Below are 17,917 nucleotides of genomic sequence, written 5' to 3'. Positions count from 1 at the left end.
TTTGTTGTCTTCCTCTGCCAGCAAGAGAGCAAGGGGTACCTTTTTTTCAGTGCCTCTTGTTGCTTCTGCCTCTCCCCACACAGATGTGTGCCCAGTGTGGCAAGGTCAGGTCTGCCCCTACTAAATCCACTTTACTGTTTTATTCCCTACAAAATATGTTCATATTTCTGTACCTCCTAAGATCATACATCCCAGCTTTTCCAGAAGAGTTAGATTTCAGGAAGGGAGAACTTGCACAAAGTTATCTGTTCAACATGGATGTGTCTTCAATGGAATATAAATAACTGCTTTCTCCCCAGATGTTTGGACATATTTAGAGACCCACTGTGATCCAGGCTGGCTGCCAAACAATGGATTTTGCTATCTGCTGGTAAATGAAAGTGGTTCCTGGGATGAAGCAAATGCAGAATGCACATCCAACCACAGTAACCTAATCAGCATGCATTCTTTAGCAGATGTGGAGTTAGTTGTCAGAAAACTCCATGGAGGAGGTAAGTTTTTCAAAGACTCTCAAATGAGATGTTTTTAAGTATTCTAGGGTTCTTGGTCTATTAGCAAAAATGTCATCTTTGTGAAAACCTGACAGATTTATCCTGTGGTTTACATGTTCTTCACTGTCCCTCATATATATCCCATCAATGGTATTAATGATTTTATAATTCTTACATTTATCCAAAAGCCATACTATGTGAGGAGAAATAAACTGGATTGTTTTAATTCAACATAAAGAGAATGTCAGCCTTCTTATTAAGCCCCAGCAGTTACTATGGGAGGTAGCAGGCACCCTACAGGATTAGTTATTGGGGATTACCTATCCCCCCAAAAATATATAGGTTCAGACTAGTAAAGAGAAGAGGGGTTGGCATCAGAGCAAAGAAGGAGATTGGTGTCACCAGAAGACCAAAGACTGGGGAATGCTTATGTCTACCAGCGCTTTTTAAACTGTGGGTCAAGACCCCATATAATTTGGCAACAGCAAAAGGTTTCTGAACATGAAACGACCAAAAATTAATTTAAAATATAATGTATGATGAATCTGAAGTGTTTCTGACAAGGCTTGCCCATGTTGCATCAGGCAGCTTCACTGCTACCTTGGTTCTGAACACAAAGCAGTCACACCTTTGTACTGCACATGCCTTCAGACCACATAGTGCCAGCTAATGCTACAGAAAGGCAAAAACGGATCAAGAGTGGAAAAAGTTTAAGAAGCCCTGGTCTAACCCACTTCCAGTAAGGAAGGAAGGGGACCAGGTGGACTCATAAGGGAATTCTATCAAATTTTTAAATAAGTAGTTTCCATGATACATAGACTATTTTAATATAGAGGAAGGTGGTAGGCTATATAACCCTTCACTTGGTCCCTTAAGCTAAAGAAGACAAAGCTGAGAATCAGCAAGCATTTATTAAGTGCCTACTATGTGCTAAGTACTGTGCTACTTGCTGGGGATACAACATAAAGAATTCAATAATCCCAACTTCCAAGGAGCCTTGAATGGGGGAGGGGCTCATATATATAATGTATGAGTATATTATGTATGTGAGTATAGTATATATAAAATAAATATTTTGTACGTTTTTGCATCAAAGTATATATAAAATAAATATGAAAAGGATAAATACAAATAAATATAATGAATTTTAAAAAGGAGAAAGGAAACTAGCAGTTGGGGAAATCAGAATGGCTTCATGTAGAAGGTGATCTTGAGTTTCGAGAGAAGGATTCTTTGAGGCAGAAGTGAGGAGGGAATGCATTCTAGGTATGTGGGACAGTCACAGTTATGTAATGCTCAGTAAGATTGGAAAGATAGCTCGGGGACATTTTGTAAAAGGCTTTATGTTTTACCCTGTAGGTAGTAGAGAGCCACTGGAATGGATTCAGTAGCGGTAGTGACATAGTAAGGTCTTGCACTTAAGAAAATTACTTTGGCCACAGTGTGGACTAGAATAGAGAAAGTCTTGAGGCAGGGAAATCAATTATTGAGGATGTTGCAATAAAATAACAAGAGGTGATGAGGGGCTGAACTGAGGTGGTAGCTATGTGAATAGAGAAAAGGGATCAGAATTGAGAGAAGTTGTTGAAGTGGAAAGGGTAAGGTTTGGGAACCTATCTAATCAGATACCTGGTATGAGAGAAAGAGAGTAGTTAAGGGAGATGCTAGGATTATGAACCTGGGAGACAGGAAGAGTCTTAGATAGAAATAAGGACGTTTGGAAGAGGGGAAGCTTCAATTCAAATATACCCAGTTCATTTTGGGCCATGTTGAGGTTAAGATGTCCCTGAGACATCCAGTTTGAAATGTCCAATGGGTAATTGGAAAGAAAACCATACACCAATGTCATTACTGAATATCGGTACAAAATTGTTGAACATAGAATCATAAATAGGATATAACCATACATCAAAAACATTGCCCTGTTGTAACCAAGTAGGATTTACATATAGGTGGTATAAACCAGAAAAACATTCAATATCATACATTTTATCCTCAAGAAAACAGACTTTATAATGGTATCATAATATGTAGGAAAATTTTTAGATAAAAATAAAGCACTATATTTTAACAATATATATAAAATATGTTCATAAAAGATCTATACATAATAAGATAAAAAGACTTGCAGATATGATATCTGAAACCAAAACATAGCATTATTATATATAACTGAGCAATGCTAAAGGCATTCTCATGGGGGGGGGGGCAGGGAGAGAAACCAGCACAAGGATATCTGCTCTCTTTATTCCTTTCTAATATAACTTTTGAAGTCTTGAGAAAAACAATAAACCATATTAAAAGATTACTCATAACTAGAAGTATATGTAAAAACTACAACATAGCATCGTCATATACAACTGAGAAATGTTAGCATTCTTCTTTAAAAGTAAAAGGCACATAGAATGGAGATATCCACTCCTAACTGATGGAATTTTTAAAATCATAAAAGCAATAAAGCATGGATGAAAGTAATTAAACATCAATAATGAAGAAGTCAAAATGTATATTTGCAGACAGCATAATTATATAGCTAGAAAACCTAATACTATCAATAATAATTAATGGAGATAATCAATAAATTTATTAAAGTTGTGGGATATCTGATAGACCTGCAAAAATTACCTGCGTTTCTATATACCACTATTGATACTTAAGAGAAATTGGTAGGAGGAAAAGACTATTTGTACTAGTAAAAATGTATCAAATATTTGGACATTGACTTATCAAGATGTACAAATGCCAACAAGACAAGAAAAAGGTACCTTCCCCATTTCTAACAGTTACTAAGTCTGATATACCCCCAGATCCATTGAGAAATCGAGAGTTCAAGGATCTTTTGGCTTTAGTCTTAATACACCTGTAAAATTAACAATAATGATAATAATTGCATTTATATAGTGCTTTAAGGTTTGCAGAATGCTTTGCAAACATAACCTCATTTTATACTCACAACAACCCTAGGATAAAGATGCTGTGATTATCCCCATTTTACAGATGGCTAAATGAGACAGTAAATGATTAAGTGATTTACAGTTACACAGTTTGCAAGTGTTTAAGACAAGATTTGACCTCAATTATTCCTTTTCAACTATACAAGTTGAATACTCTATCTGTATCCCCTGTGCCACTTGAATACCTAACTCCCCAATTCGATCAAGAGATATATTTAATGGGGATCATCAAAATGGTGACGATAGGGATAATCTTAGCTCAGTAATAAACATACCATTTTAGTGTAAATTGAACTACCAGGAAATGGACCATCTGCAGAATGATTATTTCAACAACATACAAATCAGCCTACAGTAACTTATATATGATAAAAATATAATCCCTAATGATAGTCCTAAATGTATAAATCATGTAATTATTCCTATAAAGAAAATTATAATGGATTATAATTGATTCTGAGACCCAAGAGTAAGTGGACTTCTCAGCTCCTAGCAGGGAGAAAGAGACTATAAATTAGGCCTCTGCTATTTCTTCCTTGTTGCTTAGGAAGAAGAAAGCCTAGAGAACAGCCCAGAGGCTGCTGTCTTATTTCCAGATATCAGGGAAGGGAGAAAAAGTTGGAACAAGACTGCAAAGCTCCTACTCTCTCCAGGACAGGTCTTAGAGAAAGTTGCTGGTTCCTGCTTAAATTATACCTGTTTTCCTGAATTCCTTGTCGATTTTTTTTCTTTTCACTTAATTCCATAGCATATAGGACAAAGATAGGAACCAAGGTCTAAGAGCAAAAGTCCAAAACCCCTACCAACTACTTCTAGGGAGGCAGGAAATAATGTATTTATTAAGATGTTACTGTGGGCCAGGAACTGTGCTAAAACACTAAGGATACAAATGCAAGCAAAAACAAAAACAGAGAGGCAGCTAGGTGGCACAGTGAATAGAGCACCAGCCCTGGAGTCAGGAGGACCTGAGTTCAAATCCAGCCTCAGACACTTAACTGTGGGATCTTGGGCGAGTCACTTAACCCCAGTTGCCCTCCAAAAAGCAAAAACAAAACAAAAACAGTCCCTTGACTGCAGGAGCTTACATTCCCCTGGGAGTTGGGGTGGGGAAAACTCTTTAGAGACTACATTTTTAGATCATGAGGGTCATGCCCTAGAAAACTGTCCCTTTAACTCTGTGACCATTGAGGAACCTATCCCTTTAGCTGGGAGGTGGAGAGGAGAGGAGAGGCAGTTTATTCCATCATTCTCATGGATGAGCTGCTAGTCTTTGGATGCTAGAAAGTGTCAGTTGCTGATCCATAGCATTACCAAATGTAAGGGATAGCAGAGTCAAGTTTTGTTTTTTAAAGAGGAGGGAGACCAGTGCAGGCATCTACACATTAGAAAGGAACCTTAAGACAATTCTGAACATGAGGACAGAAGCTATAGAAGGGGTAAGTGAGAAGATGGAAGGGCTTTGTGAATGAGAACACAGGTAGAGTGGTTGACTTTCTTAGATGGGCCACCTCTTTCAGAGAAATTGGAACAAAAGAGTAGTTACAGTATAGAATTGTTCAAGGGATGAAGTAGGGGAAAATCAGAGGATCATAGACTGAAAGCCAGAAGGGACATTAGAGGTCATCTGGTCCACCCTCCTGATTTTACAGGAGGAAACTGAAGCCTAGTGACACTCAGTGACCTAAGTCACAGAGGTGGTAAAATGACAGAGGTCTAGTTTGAACCAGGCTTCTCTGATTCCATAAGAGTTTACTGTGCTTCTATGGAGGGCACTGTCATTCTTGGGTCCTTCTGCTATCTTGGTTTCTCTTATGCTGAATTCCTCTTATTCTGTCTTTTTTTTTTTGGTCTTAATTCCACAGCTCTTTTGAATGATATCATTTTATTGGATCATAGATTTAGAGCTGGACCCTTACAGGCCATTTAGTTCCATTCCTTCGCTTTCCCAGAAAGGTTAAGTGATGTTTCATGCAAGTAGTTAAGGATCAGCAGCATTTAGAACCCAAGTTCTTCTCTGAGTCCTGATGCACAGGGCTCCTATCCACTATAGTACTGCCCAAGAAAGTGTCCTAAGAGGCTATAGATTCCAACCAATACCTGGATAGGAACTCCATCTAATAATGACTTATATTTATATAGCATTCAAAGTTTTAAAAAGTACATATTACATATACATCATTTCACTCAATCCTCATCAGAACTCCATGTAATTGATACAGGTATTATCTCTATTTAACAAATAGGAAAAAAAGTGGCCCAGGGTAACATAGTTGTTCATTATCTGAGGAAGGATACAAACATGAATTTTTCAGACTTGAAGTCCAGTACTACACCAACTATATCCTTGCTCCAAGAAGTCTTCAGTGAAAAAACTTCTGATATGGAAGAGCTCGCTTCCCAAAGTTGCCCATTCTATTTTTTGATACGTCTGATTCCCTCCAACTACCAGTCCCCAAACTACCTTATATTTACTCTGTATATTTACATTTCCAGATGTTGTCTCCCTGTTAGAATATAAACTCCTTGCAGGACGGAATGAGATTTGCTTTTATTTTTGTAACCCTGTATGCTTAGCACAATGCCTGATACTTAATAAATGCTTGTTGATTGATTGAAATGTGAATGAGAAAGAATAAACAAAAAACCCTGATGGCAACTTTGAAGGAGACACTAAAAAAAGTGTAATACTTTATTCCCTGAAATGAATTAGCTTAAATGTAAAGACATTTAATTTTTTAAATATTGACAAACACCCAAGGATTTACTAATCTGTGAACCCTCTTCTTTTAGAAACCAAAGAAGAAATATGGACAGGTCTTAAGAATAATGACACTCCAGCTTTATTTAAGTGGTCAGATGGCACTGAAGTGACTCTTACTTACTGGGACCAAAATGAACCAGATATTCCCTACAATAAAACTCCTAACTGTGTTTGCTATTCAGGAAAGGTAGGAAGCACCTGGGGTTTGTGTATAATGCTGCTGTGTAATCTGACCACAAGAATATTTTTAAAATTAATGGGAGCCTCAATTTGTATGTAAATAAATTAGAAAAAGGGAGAAAGAATTAGCACCCAGCAGATAAGGGTTCTCCATGTCTCTGTAGTAAGTTTGCTGTTGTCCTGTTGTGTCTAAGTTTTTGTGACCCCATTAGGTAAAGGTTAATTACAAACTATGCTATCCCTGCTCTCTCTACCTAAATACTTTGCATTTAATTATCTTATATTTATTTGTATTTATTCTCTTTATACTTAGTATTACATACATACACATATATTTGTATACATACATATATATTTGTATATATGTATGTATGTGTGTATATACATACACATTTGTGTATGTGTGTATATATAACTACTTGCCTTCTTCCACCTCCACCCTCCCAATTAGATTAGAATTCCTTAAGAATAGGGATTATTTCATTGTATTTGTATCCCTAGTGCCTAGAACAGTGATTGGCACATAGGAGATCCTTAATAAATGCTCTCTGGCTCTTCACATAGTAAACACATTGAGGGAAGGGATGGTCTCAGTTCATTCTCAGTCTTCAAACCACTGAGCACAGTGCCTCTTATAGTCAATGAAGATTTGCCAATAATTATGACAACAGATGATGTTTGTCCTGTCAAACAAATAATGCGTCCTCCCCTACTTATAATAAGCTAAAGCGGCTCTGCCACAATCACCACCTATAGAATCACTTACACACCATTCTCTTTAGGACCTGGAAGCTGAATTTAGCTTCTGCACTGATTCTGGGGTTAGTGGCCCTGGGTTCAAGTCCCAACTCTTAACAGTTACTACTTGTGTCACCTTGGGCAGATCACTTAACAAGCATTTATTAAGTATCTTCTGTGTTCTGGGAACTGTGCTGAGCACTTTGAGAGATTACTCTGTTATGTAGAACAAGATTAAAGCTTTAATATTAGCTATATATAAAACTTCATTTGGAAAAGCTGTAACAGCTACAAGAACTCAAAAGAACTTTTAAGTCATTCTGGTAATATTAAATTCTGACCATACCAAGAGTTTAAAGCAAAGGCTTGTTACTAATAGGAGTAGATTCAAGATGAACTGGTCACATCTTGTGCATAGTTCATTTCTTTGCAGGGGGAGGGAGCTTTTTGTTAATGATGATGTTATCTTATACTTGGCCTTCTCTTTCACTACAACAGCTGAATTAATCCTTGTGTTTTAGAATTACCTTCTGTCTAGGTGAAAACCCCTCCCCCTAGAACTTTTTCCAAAACTATCTTCCTTGGTCCTTCCTTTTACATTGTGCTTTTGGAGCCTTCCTCTATGGTTATCACACTCCCCTTCCACTTAGCTCTCTTCTCATATTCTTTCCATATTCTGATGCTCACTAAAACCTAGGATTTTTTCACTCAAATGACCACATCTTTTGGCATCCTCTTTAAGGCTGACAGTCCCTTTTCTCATACTCTGTGACACATGGGCACAAGGAAAGGAGTCAGCATAATTCTAACTCCCTATTGCCATTACATCCTGATTGCATCACCATCACTTAGCAACCACCTTTCACTTTAAAATCCATCCCATTCTGGCCAGATCTTTGTTTTAACCTGTTGACCTCCAGGTCAGTCTCTTCTCCAGTAATTCCATGACCTCACTTACTGTCTGCTTCTCTACCTTAAATTCTTCCCTCTTCACATCCCCTCACCTCCCAGTTCCTCAATCTCAACTTCTCTGACCTCTTTTTCAGTCCTCCTCAACCACATATGAGTAGCTGTGCATTCAATCACTTTTACTACAGCAGTTGGAATTAATTTGGGCTCTCTATATGAGTCTTTGGAGTTTTTTTTTTTTATTAAAATGAAGAAACTTGATCAGTTTTGGCTACCCATTTCTGTTCCTCCATTTGGCAGCTAATGCCTCTTAAATTAAGTAACTCAGCATTCACATCAGAAAGAGGAAGTGGAAAAACCCTATGCAAAAGATTATGAATTCAGAAGAGATTTATTAGAAGATAGTCTTTACCAGCTGGCTAAGGAGGGGAGGAGCCCCTTTCCATCCTCCAAATGTGTGTCTTGATTGATGGAATGATGTCATAATCCCTCCTAAGACAGTTCCTAAGCTTTCCCTTTTGTAAGGGAAAAATTCTATCTCTGGTGTGTGTTAGAAATGTTCCCTCCAGCAAGGTTTTTGTTTATCACTGTTTTTCAAATCTATGCTTTTAATGCAGTAATTAGTTGAGTTGTATGTGGCCATGGAACTGTGATGTTTCCTCGTTTAATTGAGGTCCTTGTGGCTAGCTGACAAAGGACCGTGGAAGATCTTGTCTACCCTCCCAGTGCTATGGGACACTTTGGACCCTGATGGATTCGTCTTTATGAAGTTATAATTGGGGAAATTCAGAAGACATTGGCAGGTTTCAAGGGTGAAAGGAAAGTGCAGACAGCTCTTCAAACTACCTAAGTTTATGGGATGGTAGCCAGTTCAAAATTCTTTGGCCAGTTCCATTCCTATCCTTAGATTGTTCTTTCAAGTGAGGATCAAAGGCCTTATGGAGGTGCTTTTTCATCTTTTTCCCTTGGAATTCTATATATGAACCCTAACTGAGATCCAGGAGGGAATAAACTTCCAAAACAGATTCTAACATGGAGATAAAAGTGTTGATTTTTAATAATATAGTTATGAATTAATGTGTATATTCATGTAGCTTGTTTTTTAGCAAGTAGTATTGATTTGTTCACATTCCCCAAGGAAAAGATTGTACTTGGCAGTCAAAAATTCCAAAAAACAAAGAGATCCCTTATATATAATCAGAAGGATTGTGGAAACCATAAACTAGTCACTATGAAATGAATTGCAGCAATCATAGCTGTAGGGGCCCTTTCCACTCATCTGTGAGAATCTCTAGTTACAATTCTAAAGAGAATAAGTTCTTTCAGACTTTTTTTTAAGGCACAATGACATATGATGATAGCTCAAATACATAGTGCCTTAAGGTTTTTCTTTACCATACCATTTTGAAATCATAGGAGTCTAAATTTATGGGTTTGAAGGGACCCTAAGGGTCATCACATCTAATACCCTCATCTGACAGATGAGAAAGAGGCACAAAGTACTTGCTTGACGTGGCTAGAGTCACATAGCCATCATCAAAGGTGGGATTTGAACCTAAATCTTTCTGACCTGGACTCCAGAAGCCTACGCCCTCTACCATGATGCTTCTCTACATATGAATTCCAGGTAGTACACATCTTATTCTCATTTTACAAATGAGGAAACAGAGACCCAAAAAGGTTAAGTGAATACCAAAGGGCCATAACTGTGGGTGAATCTTAGCCATCCTGGATGTCATGTGGAAGAAGATTGCCTAGTGTTCTATTCTCTTTGAAATAGTCTTCTCACCTCTTTCCTGTCTCAAGAGATAATATAGTCAATTAAGAATTATGATAAAGCTCATGGGAAGGTGAAATTAGTGTCCCCTAGGACCTTGATGTGATGCTGACAGCCCCTTTAGGACAAATGAGATCCTCTCATTTTATTGTTTAGTGATGAGAAGAGAAGCAACTCAGAGTTCAGTCTTAAAGCTTGTAAGAAAACTTTCTTTTTTTTCCCTAAGCAACTTTCCACTTGTTTTTACCACAGTTAGGTCACTGGAGAGTCCAGTCCTGTGAAAAGAAACTCAAATATGTATGCAAGAAAACAGGAAAGACCACCAATGAAACAAGACTGGATAAGGACTGTCCTCAAGAAGAGGTACATTGAAATCCCTCAGCCAAGATGGAGACCATCTTCGCCAGAAATGGTGTTGGGGGGGGGGGATGAGGCTTAGAAGGAGAAGATGTTGTTTCTAGACCAGGCATTTTTAACCTGAGGGTCTATGAACTTGTTTTTTAAATATTTCGCTAAGTTTTTCAATAATTTATTTCCTTTGGGATCCTACATGCTTTATTTTATGAATTTAAAAACATTATTATCAGAAAGGATCCATAGACTTCACCAGATTGCCAAAGGGGTCCAAAAAGTTAAGAACCCTTGTGCCAGAGCAAGCCAAAGGTCATAATAGACATTACAGAATTTTCGTTGGGAGAGTTTTATATTGGGGTGTTGATGCACCTAAGAAGTCATGCGAAGACATCTACAATCACTACTTCATGTGCCACTGTACTCTGGGGTCGTTTTAGTCGTATGTCTCATATCCTTCCTCTAGCTAACAGGTTCTGTTGTCTCCTATCCTCAGCACGCGAGACCCTAAGCTGCTAACACCCTGCCCCGCAGTTAAATTGACTTTAGGATTTTGTGTTTAATGCTTATGTACTTTGAGTCAGAGAGATGTTGCCTATGTTGGAACACTCTGTAGTAATAACCTGTTCTGATTTAGGGCTGGGAAAGGCATGGAGAAGCTTGTTATAAGATCTATAAGGATGAGGTCCCCTTTGGAACTCACTGCAATCTGACAATCACTAGCAGGTATGACCACCATCAGGTAAGCTGGATGTTCATAGGAGCATATATCTGAAGCTGGAAGGGACCCCAGAGGCTGTCTAGTCCAACCCCCTCATTTTACAGGTGAGGAAACTGAGGCCACAGGAAAGTTAAGTGACTTGTCCAAGATCACACAAATCTTGCATATTAGATGCAAAATTTGAACCCAAAGCCTCTAAATTCAGAAGCTAGTGGGCTGTTGCTTCACATAAGAAGGCCTTAGGTTTTTTTTTCCCTAATCTTTTGCCAGGTCATATGATTTCTTCCTCTGCATCATCTCTCACATCCTCCTTATTCAAATGGCCAGTCTTGTTTAGGCTGTCTTTACTTCTCACCTGGACTATTTTAATTGCCTCTTAATTGGTCTCCCTGCCACAAGTCTTTCCCCTCTAGAGAGCTGGATAAAAGATATTCCCTGCATAGCTACCAATATGATTCTGCTAAAAAGGCACATCTGACCTTGTCATTGGCCTACTCAACAAATCCCCACATCTCCTTATTACCTTTAGGGTGAAAAAACAAACTTATCCAAATGACATTTAAAGCCCTTCACAGTTTGGCTTCGTTAGAGATTATTCCCCTTTTCGCAAATTCTGCAGTCTAGCCAAAAGGCTTTCTTACTGGCCCTTACACTTGAACTGCCATCTCCTGTACCCCTCCCTTGCACAGGCTGGTCCCCCTACGAAGCCTGCTCTCCCTTCTTACCTCTGCCTCTCCCAGTCAGTCTTGGGTGACCTTCAGAGCTCATCTCGAGTGCTGGCTAGTTCATGAGGGATTTCGTGAACCCCTCACTTGCTATTTCTTGCCCCAAAAAAGTTACCTTGTATTTTTGCACTCATTTTATAAATACATATATATATATATATGTATATATATGTGTGTGTGTGTATATAATGTGTGCATACACACATACATGTACATGTCTCTCTTGATAGAATATACGTTTCATTTTTATCCTGTTGCTTGGCACATGCTAGGCACTTAATAAATGCTTGTTGATTGATCCTTTTGGGGGGCAGTCAGGGTTAAGTGACTTGCCAAGGGTCACACAACTAGTAAATCCAAATCCAGATTTGAATTCAGGTCCTCTTGACTTCAAGGCCAGTGCTCTATCCAGTGAGCCACCTGGCTGCCTCTCGTTCTTAAGAATACGAATCTCTTTTGCCTGTATAGTAATTTGATACTGGAAAATATGAACAAGTCATTTGAACCTTACTTTACAGATTTGAACAAGAATTCTTAAACAGCATGATTAAAAAGTACAGTAAAGGTGGAGGGAAATTCTTTTGGACTGGCTTGAGAGATGAAGATTCAGGAGGAGAGTATAAATGGGCCAGTGTAAATGGGACAAAGCCAGTTGTAACCTATGTAAATTGGAATTCTCTTGAACCAGGTAAGTGCCTCTGCTTTGAAAGAAGTAGAATAAGATGCCTTGTTAAGTCGAATCTTTCCCAAATGTCTTCTCTGTTTAACAACTTTGCTGAAATGTGTTTTTGGCTAATAATATTTAATTTAATTCGACAAATATTTGTGTTAAGTGGATTCTTACATGGAAAACTTTGTATTGAACTCTAAAGGTAATGAAGGTTTTTAGGCAGAAATCCTTGGCCATTGAACCAAAGGTAGCAGTCACCAAAGTGTTTGAGGCAGTATGCTATGGTGAATTTGGAGTGAGAGGACCTAGGTTCGAATTCCAGTTTTGACATGCAGATTCTTAGAATCTCGCCTGCTTGTATTGGCGTCACAAATGCCACAGATTTACAAGAAATCTTGCTTGCCCAGTTGGTGTATAATAAAACCTCACAACTCTGACTTAAAAAATATTCCCGTTTTGACACTATGTGACCTTGATCAAGGCTTCTCTGGGTATTCTCATGCATAAAATAAGCAATGGACCAAATAAACTCTAACACCCTTTCCATCCCTAAGTCTCTTATCTCTCCTTAGAATGTAAGCTCCTTCTGGACAGAGGCTGCATCATTTTTGCCTTTGCATTCCTACTGCTTAGCGTAGTGGCTGGCAGACACACAGTAGGCATTTTACAAGTGTTTATTTGTTGATGGATTGCTCTGTGATACAAAATTTGCTTTGCAGTGGAGCGGTTGAGACACTTTTTATATAGACTACCACTAATGACATGACTCTTAATAACTAGAGCTGATCTTCATATCACTTTTATTCCTTCAACCATAACTCAGAAATGTTGTGAAATGGTGCTGCTATTTTTATTACTCAGTTTCCACTTATTTTCTTAATCCCTTCTCCAGTATCAGATAACTGCTGGATCTGAATAAAAGGCAGCTAGGTGGTCCACTGACAGAGTGTGGGGCTTGCAATTAGGAAGACTCATCTTCATGAGTTCAAATCTGGCCTCAGACACTAGCTAGGTATATGAACCTGAATAAGTCACTTAACCCTCTTTGTCTCAGCTTACTCATCTGTCAGATGAGCTGGAAAAGGAAATGGCAAACTGCTCTAGGATCTTTGCCAAGAAAACCCCAAATGGGAATCACAGAGTCAGACACAACTGAAATGATTCAACAGGTGTCCATAAAAAGTGGCTAGGGAAAGGCAGGACGGAGAAAGAAAGGATTTAATTTCACCTACAGGTAAGCTAGGCCATCTCTGAATGGTTTTGAGCACTGATTGTAGTTATAATTGGTTAGACTTACAGTCAGCAATAAATTACAAAACATTCTTTCTCTAATCTTTGAATTATGTGAATTTTACTTGTTCTCATCTGATGTAGTAACTGTAGTTTGGGACATAATGGAAGCCATTGGCAGTGTTTGGCCTTTACCCTTGGAAAGTTTCTACTTTAAAAACAACTAGGTAGAAAGGTTCAAGTTCTGGATCTGAAGCTAGGAAGACTAGAGTTCAAATCCAGCCTGAGATACTTATTAGATGTGTGACCCTCTGTAATATTAATGGGAGTTAAAGATCTCCCCATCCATTAATAGATGTCACAAGAGAGGCTTGATTAGGGGAGGCTTGTTTTTCAGGAAGGCCCACACCTTTTGTTACTTTGTAATTAGGCAGTGGGTCATGAAGATTGTGATGTCCTCTGACCATTAACAAGTGCAATATATACTCTGAGGTTAGCATTTTGCTTTGGGGCTTACTTATGGGAAAAGTGTTTATGTAATGTAGCCAGATGAGACTCTGAGTAACCGTTAAGGAGACCCCTGACTTTGAAAACCCATATGTTGGTGCTTCTCTTTCTGGTAACTATGTATGTATGTAATGCTCAGACAGTTGAATCTGTCTGTTGATGTGGATGTATGTATTATTTGGTCAGATGGCTAGAAGTCCTGTCTCTTGGTGTTTATGCTATTATTTCTGTTCTGTTTGTATTTTCTTTGAAATTCAGGGTGCTGACTTTTCCCCCTGAACTAAGTAAATGATATATATGTTTGATTAAAATAAGATTGTTGGCCCCTTTTGAGTTGCTTTGCTTTAGAAAAGCAGATCAAAGAACCTGTGTTAGCAGCCCTCCTGTCTAATATCCCCAAAGCAACTGCAAGTAGCATTGCTGTTATACCCTCAGCAAGTCAACTTCTGTTTTTCTCAGTTTCCTCAACTACAAAGTAGAAATAATAACATCTACTTCCCAAGATTTTCATGATAGTCAAATGAGATAATAATTTTAAATTAAATTTTGTTTATTTTTAGTTTACATCATTCCTTTCCACAAGATTTTGAGTTACAAATTTTCTCCCCCTCTTTCCCCTACCAACCAGCCCAAAACAGTGATCCCAATGTATACCTCCCCCCCCCAATCTGCTCTCTCCTATATCTTCCCCCATGCCCCCTCCGACTTTCTGGTAGGGCAAGGATGGATCTCCATCCCCCAGTGCCTGTATATCTTAGAGATAATAATTTTAAAGTGCTTAGCACAGTGTCTGGAATGTAGTAAGCGCCATATAAATGCTAGCTATTATTATTACCAAACTTTCTACTTCTCTTAGGGTAGGAGAGGGAATATGTAGTTCTGTGAGGTTGGTTTGGTTGGGGTAGGGAAGGGAAGTGGCTAAAATACTAGACTTGGAGTCAGGAAAATCTGAATTTACTGGCTCTGTGCCACTGGGAAGTAATCTTCTGCCGTGGTTTCTTCATCTGTAAAATGGTGATAATAATAATACCTACTTCAGTTGTAGTGAAAAGAAAAATGAGATGATGTTTGTAAAGATGTTTCTCCTTCTAGATCTAGAGAATTATGAGTTGCCATGAAAGTGATTTAGAGACAGATTTCAGAAATCTTCTCCCACTTATGTTCAGCAATTACTGGAATTCTAAATTTGAAGGCAAAAGACTTGCATTCAAATATAAGCTCCACCATTTATTAGCTATATGACCATGAGGAAGTTACCCAGTTTCCTTATCAAGCAATCAGCAAGCATTTATTAAATTCCTCCTGTACTGTACAAGGTGCTGAGGATATAAAAGCAAAGAATGGTTGGACTGAATGATCTCTAAGTTTTCTTCCTTCTTTTATCTTAGATGATGTGATATTTTGGAAAATTAGTCTAACCTGGGAATTTATACTCCCGGGATCCCCAGCCATTTCATGGGAGCTAGAAGTAGATTTCAAGGCTTTAACCAGCAGATGTCTGAGCAAGTTCCTGCTGCCACCATCAGCTCTTGAGTCCTAGGAAGGAAGGACTGTGGGTAACAGAGGGTCCCTCCCTGCACTAGCTCAGATTTCATTTCACTTTGGCAGCCCCTGTTTGCAGGACTTGAAGAAAATCAGAATATACTCATCCTCACGTTGGGGAGCCCTATTATATCCATAGATACAATAGTTGTAAATATTAAGTGTGAAAACCACATGTCTTCTTTATTTGGTGGCAAGTAAGAAGGAAAAGAAGCTTTGATATCTCAGTTGTGATTTCCCATGGCTTGTCTTGGCTACCTTCTTCAGATTTTGAGCCTTCACTTGCCCCTGTTTTTGCCAGTAGTTCCTACACATATGCCAGAGTAACCTTGTGCTAAAAAAAAAAAAATGTCTTGGATCATATTACCAAAGGTTCTATAGTTGAGTGTCATTTTGTTTTGAAGTCTGAATCTTGCTGCTTGGACCAATCCAAGTGCATAACTTCGATATCTTGGTTATTTTCTATGATTCAGTTCCTTATTCCTTCCACTTTCTCCTTCATCCCTCTCCCTCTCTTTTTCCTTCCTCTTTCCTCTCAAAAGAAAGAGTAGAAACATTAGAAATTGTGGGTGTTTTTTTGTTTGTTTTAGAAAACAAAAGCTAACATTTTCATTAACTGGTTGAATTGTAGCTTCACCAGGTGGATGTGTGGCTCTTTCAAGTGGAAATTCACTTGGAAAATGGGAGGTCAAGGATTGTAAAAGCTTCAAAGCACTTTCTATTTGCAAGAAAAGAATTGGGCCCCCAGAGAAAGAGGAAGCAGTTCCTAAACCTGATGATCCCTGTCCCTGTGGATGGCACAGTTTACCTACAGGGCTTTCCTGCTATAAGGTAAAACAACATTCATAATTAAATTAACCCTTTAACATTATTAAATGATGGCCTACCTCTTCCTGTGGGCAGCTAGGTGGTACAGTGGATAGAGTGTCTGGCCCAGAGTCAGGAAGATTCATCTTCCTGAGTTCAAATCTGGCCTCAGACACTTACTAGCTATGTGACCCTGGGCAAGTCACTTAACCCTGTTTGCCTCAGTTTCCTCATCTGTAAAATGAGCTGGAGAAGGAAATGACAAACCACTCCAGTATCTTTGCCAAGAAAGCCCCAAATGGGGTCACGAAGAGTTGGGACATGACCGAAAAATGACTGAACAACATCAGCAGCCTCTTCCTCTTGTCACTGTTCATATTTGTAAGATGACCTTGTTGCACCCTCTACCCTCTCATGCTCCTCACAACTTAGGTACTCACTGTGACCATTTTTAAACCTTTGAAAATCAAATCTGCTTATTATCAGGTTCTTGGCTTGTCTGTTTTCCCCAAATCTTAGAAACAAATAAAATGACCACATTTTAATGCAGCTAGCTTTAAAAGTTCCATGAATAATTTTATTTCTATAAAAATGGGATAAATTTATTTTTTTACTTTTTAAAGCTGTTTCACAAAGAGAGAGTTGCAAGAAAAAGAACTTGGGAAGAGGCTGAAAGATTCTGTGAAGCACTTGGAGCACATCTTCCTAGTTTCAACCAGATGGATGAGATGAAGGAATTCCTTAGTTTTCTCAAGAGCCAGCTAAGGTAATCACTTTAAAAGCAGATTGTAACAAATAAATATGATAGTGATGTCTTTTATGTATTTGTGTTTTGCATCTTCTGGGAGAGTATTCTTTCAATAAGCATTTATTAAGTGCCTGCTAGATAATAATAGCTACCATTTATATAGCACTTTAAAATTACTTTAAAGAACTGTGGTAGGCACTAGAGAAGATACAAAATGGATGAGATATGGCACCAGCACTAAAGAAAATTACAAGCCAGGAGAAACAAAAGTGATGATGATAATCACGGTAGTGACACCCAATTCTAGAGTATAAAGCATTGTCCTCATAGGAGCACTATAAGGTAGTCTACAAAATACTACAGCTGCAGAATGTAACAAGTACTCTGAACAGAGGCTGAAAAAGGATTGTGGGCGTCCAGAGGAAGTGCAGATCACTGGGACAAACCGGGATGGCTTTATGAGAGCAGTAACATTTGAGTTGAATCTTGATGGAAGGAGAGATAAAATTTGGATAGGGAGAAATGAAGGGGAGGGAAACTCAGGTTAGGATGCTGTGATCAGAGCTATAATTCAAGAATGTGATTTTTGGCAGCAGGGTGTAGGAGGAAATAAAGTAGAAAGGAACTAGAAATGAGTATAAGAGTGAGGCTACTGCAGAAATACAGAAAGGAAATAAGGAGACCTCAAACAAGGGTGGTTATAGTGGGAACTGAGAGAAAGGAACAGGTAAGAGAGATGTTGAGGATATAGAAGAAACAGGACTGAGGGACTGATGGAATGTGGGAGACAAGGGTGAGGCAGAGGA

At 38.5% G+C, this 17,917-nt stretch overlaps 1 protein-coding gene across 2 annotated transcripts in view; it reads left to right on the top strand.

Annotated features, from left to right (window-relative positions):
- LOC138155384 (CD302 antigen) overlaps positions 1 to 17,917 on the top strand; it is a 220,016-nt gene that overhangs the window by 49,505 nt on the left and 152,594 nt on the right. For both annotated transcript variants that reach the window (XM_069080612.1, XM_069080607.1), the window contains exons 7-13: positions 300 to 491; positions 6,236 to 6,393; positions 10,063 to 10,173; positions 10,799 to 10,887; positions 12,126 to 12,295; positions 16,188 to 16,387; positions 16,987 to 17,129. In XM_069080612.1, coding sequence (XP_068936713.1) covers positions 300 to 491; positions 6,236 to 6,393; positions 10,063 to 10,173; positions 10,799 to 10,887; positions 12,126 to 12,295; positions 16,188 to 16,387; positions 16,987 to 17,129 — 1,063 coding nt within the window. The remainder of the gene's footprint in view (positions 1 to 299; positions 492 to 6,235; positions 6,394 to 10,062; positions 10,174 to 10,798; positions 10,888 to 12,125; positions 12,296 to 16,187; positions 16,388 to 16,986; positions 17,130 to 17,917) is intronic.

The sequence above is a fragment of the Petaurus breviceps genome, unplaced genomic scaffold (genome assembly GCF_028583685.1).
Source record: "Petaurus breviceps papuanus isolate PSGF00001 unplaced genomic scaffold, PetGlider_PUasm1.0 91133, whole genome shotgun sequence".
Taxonomy (NCBI): domain Eukaryota; kingdom Metazoa; phylum Chordata; class Mammalia; order Diprotodontia; family Petauridae; genus Petaurus; species Petaurus breviceps.
Note: the sequence above shows the minus strand (reverse complement) of the source record. Positions and strands in the feature narration are given on the sequence as shown.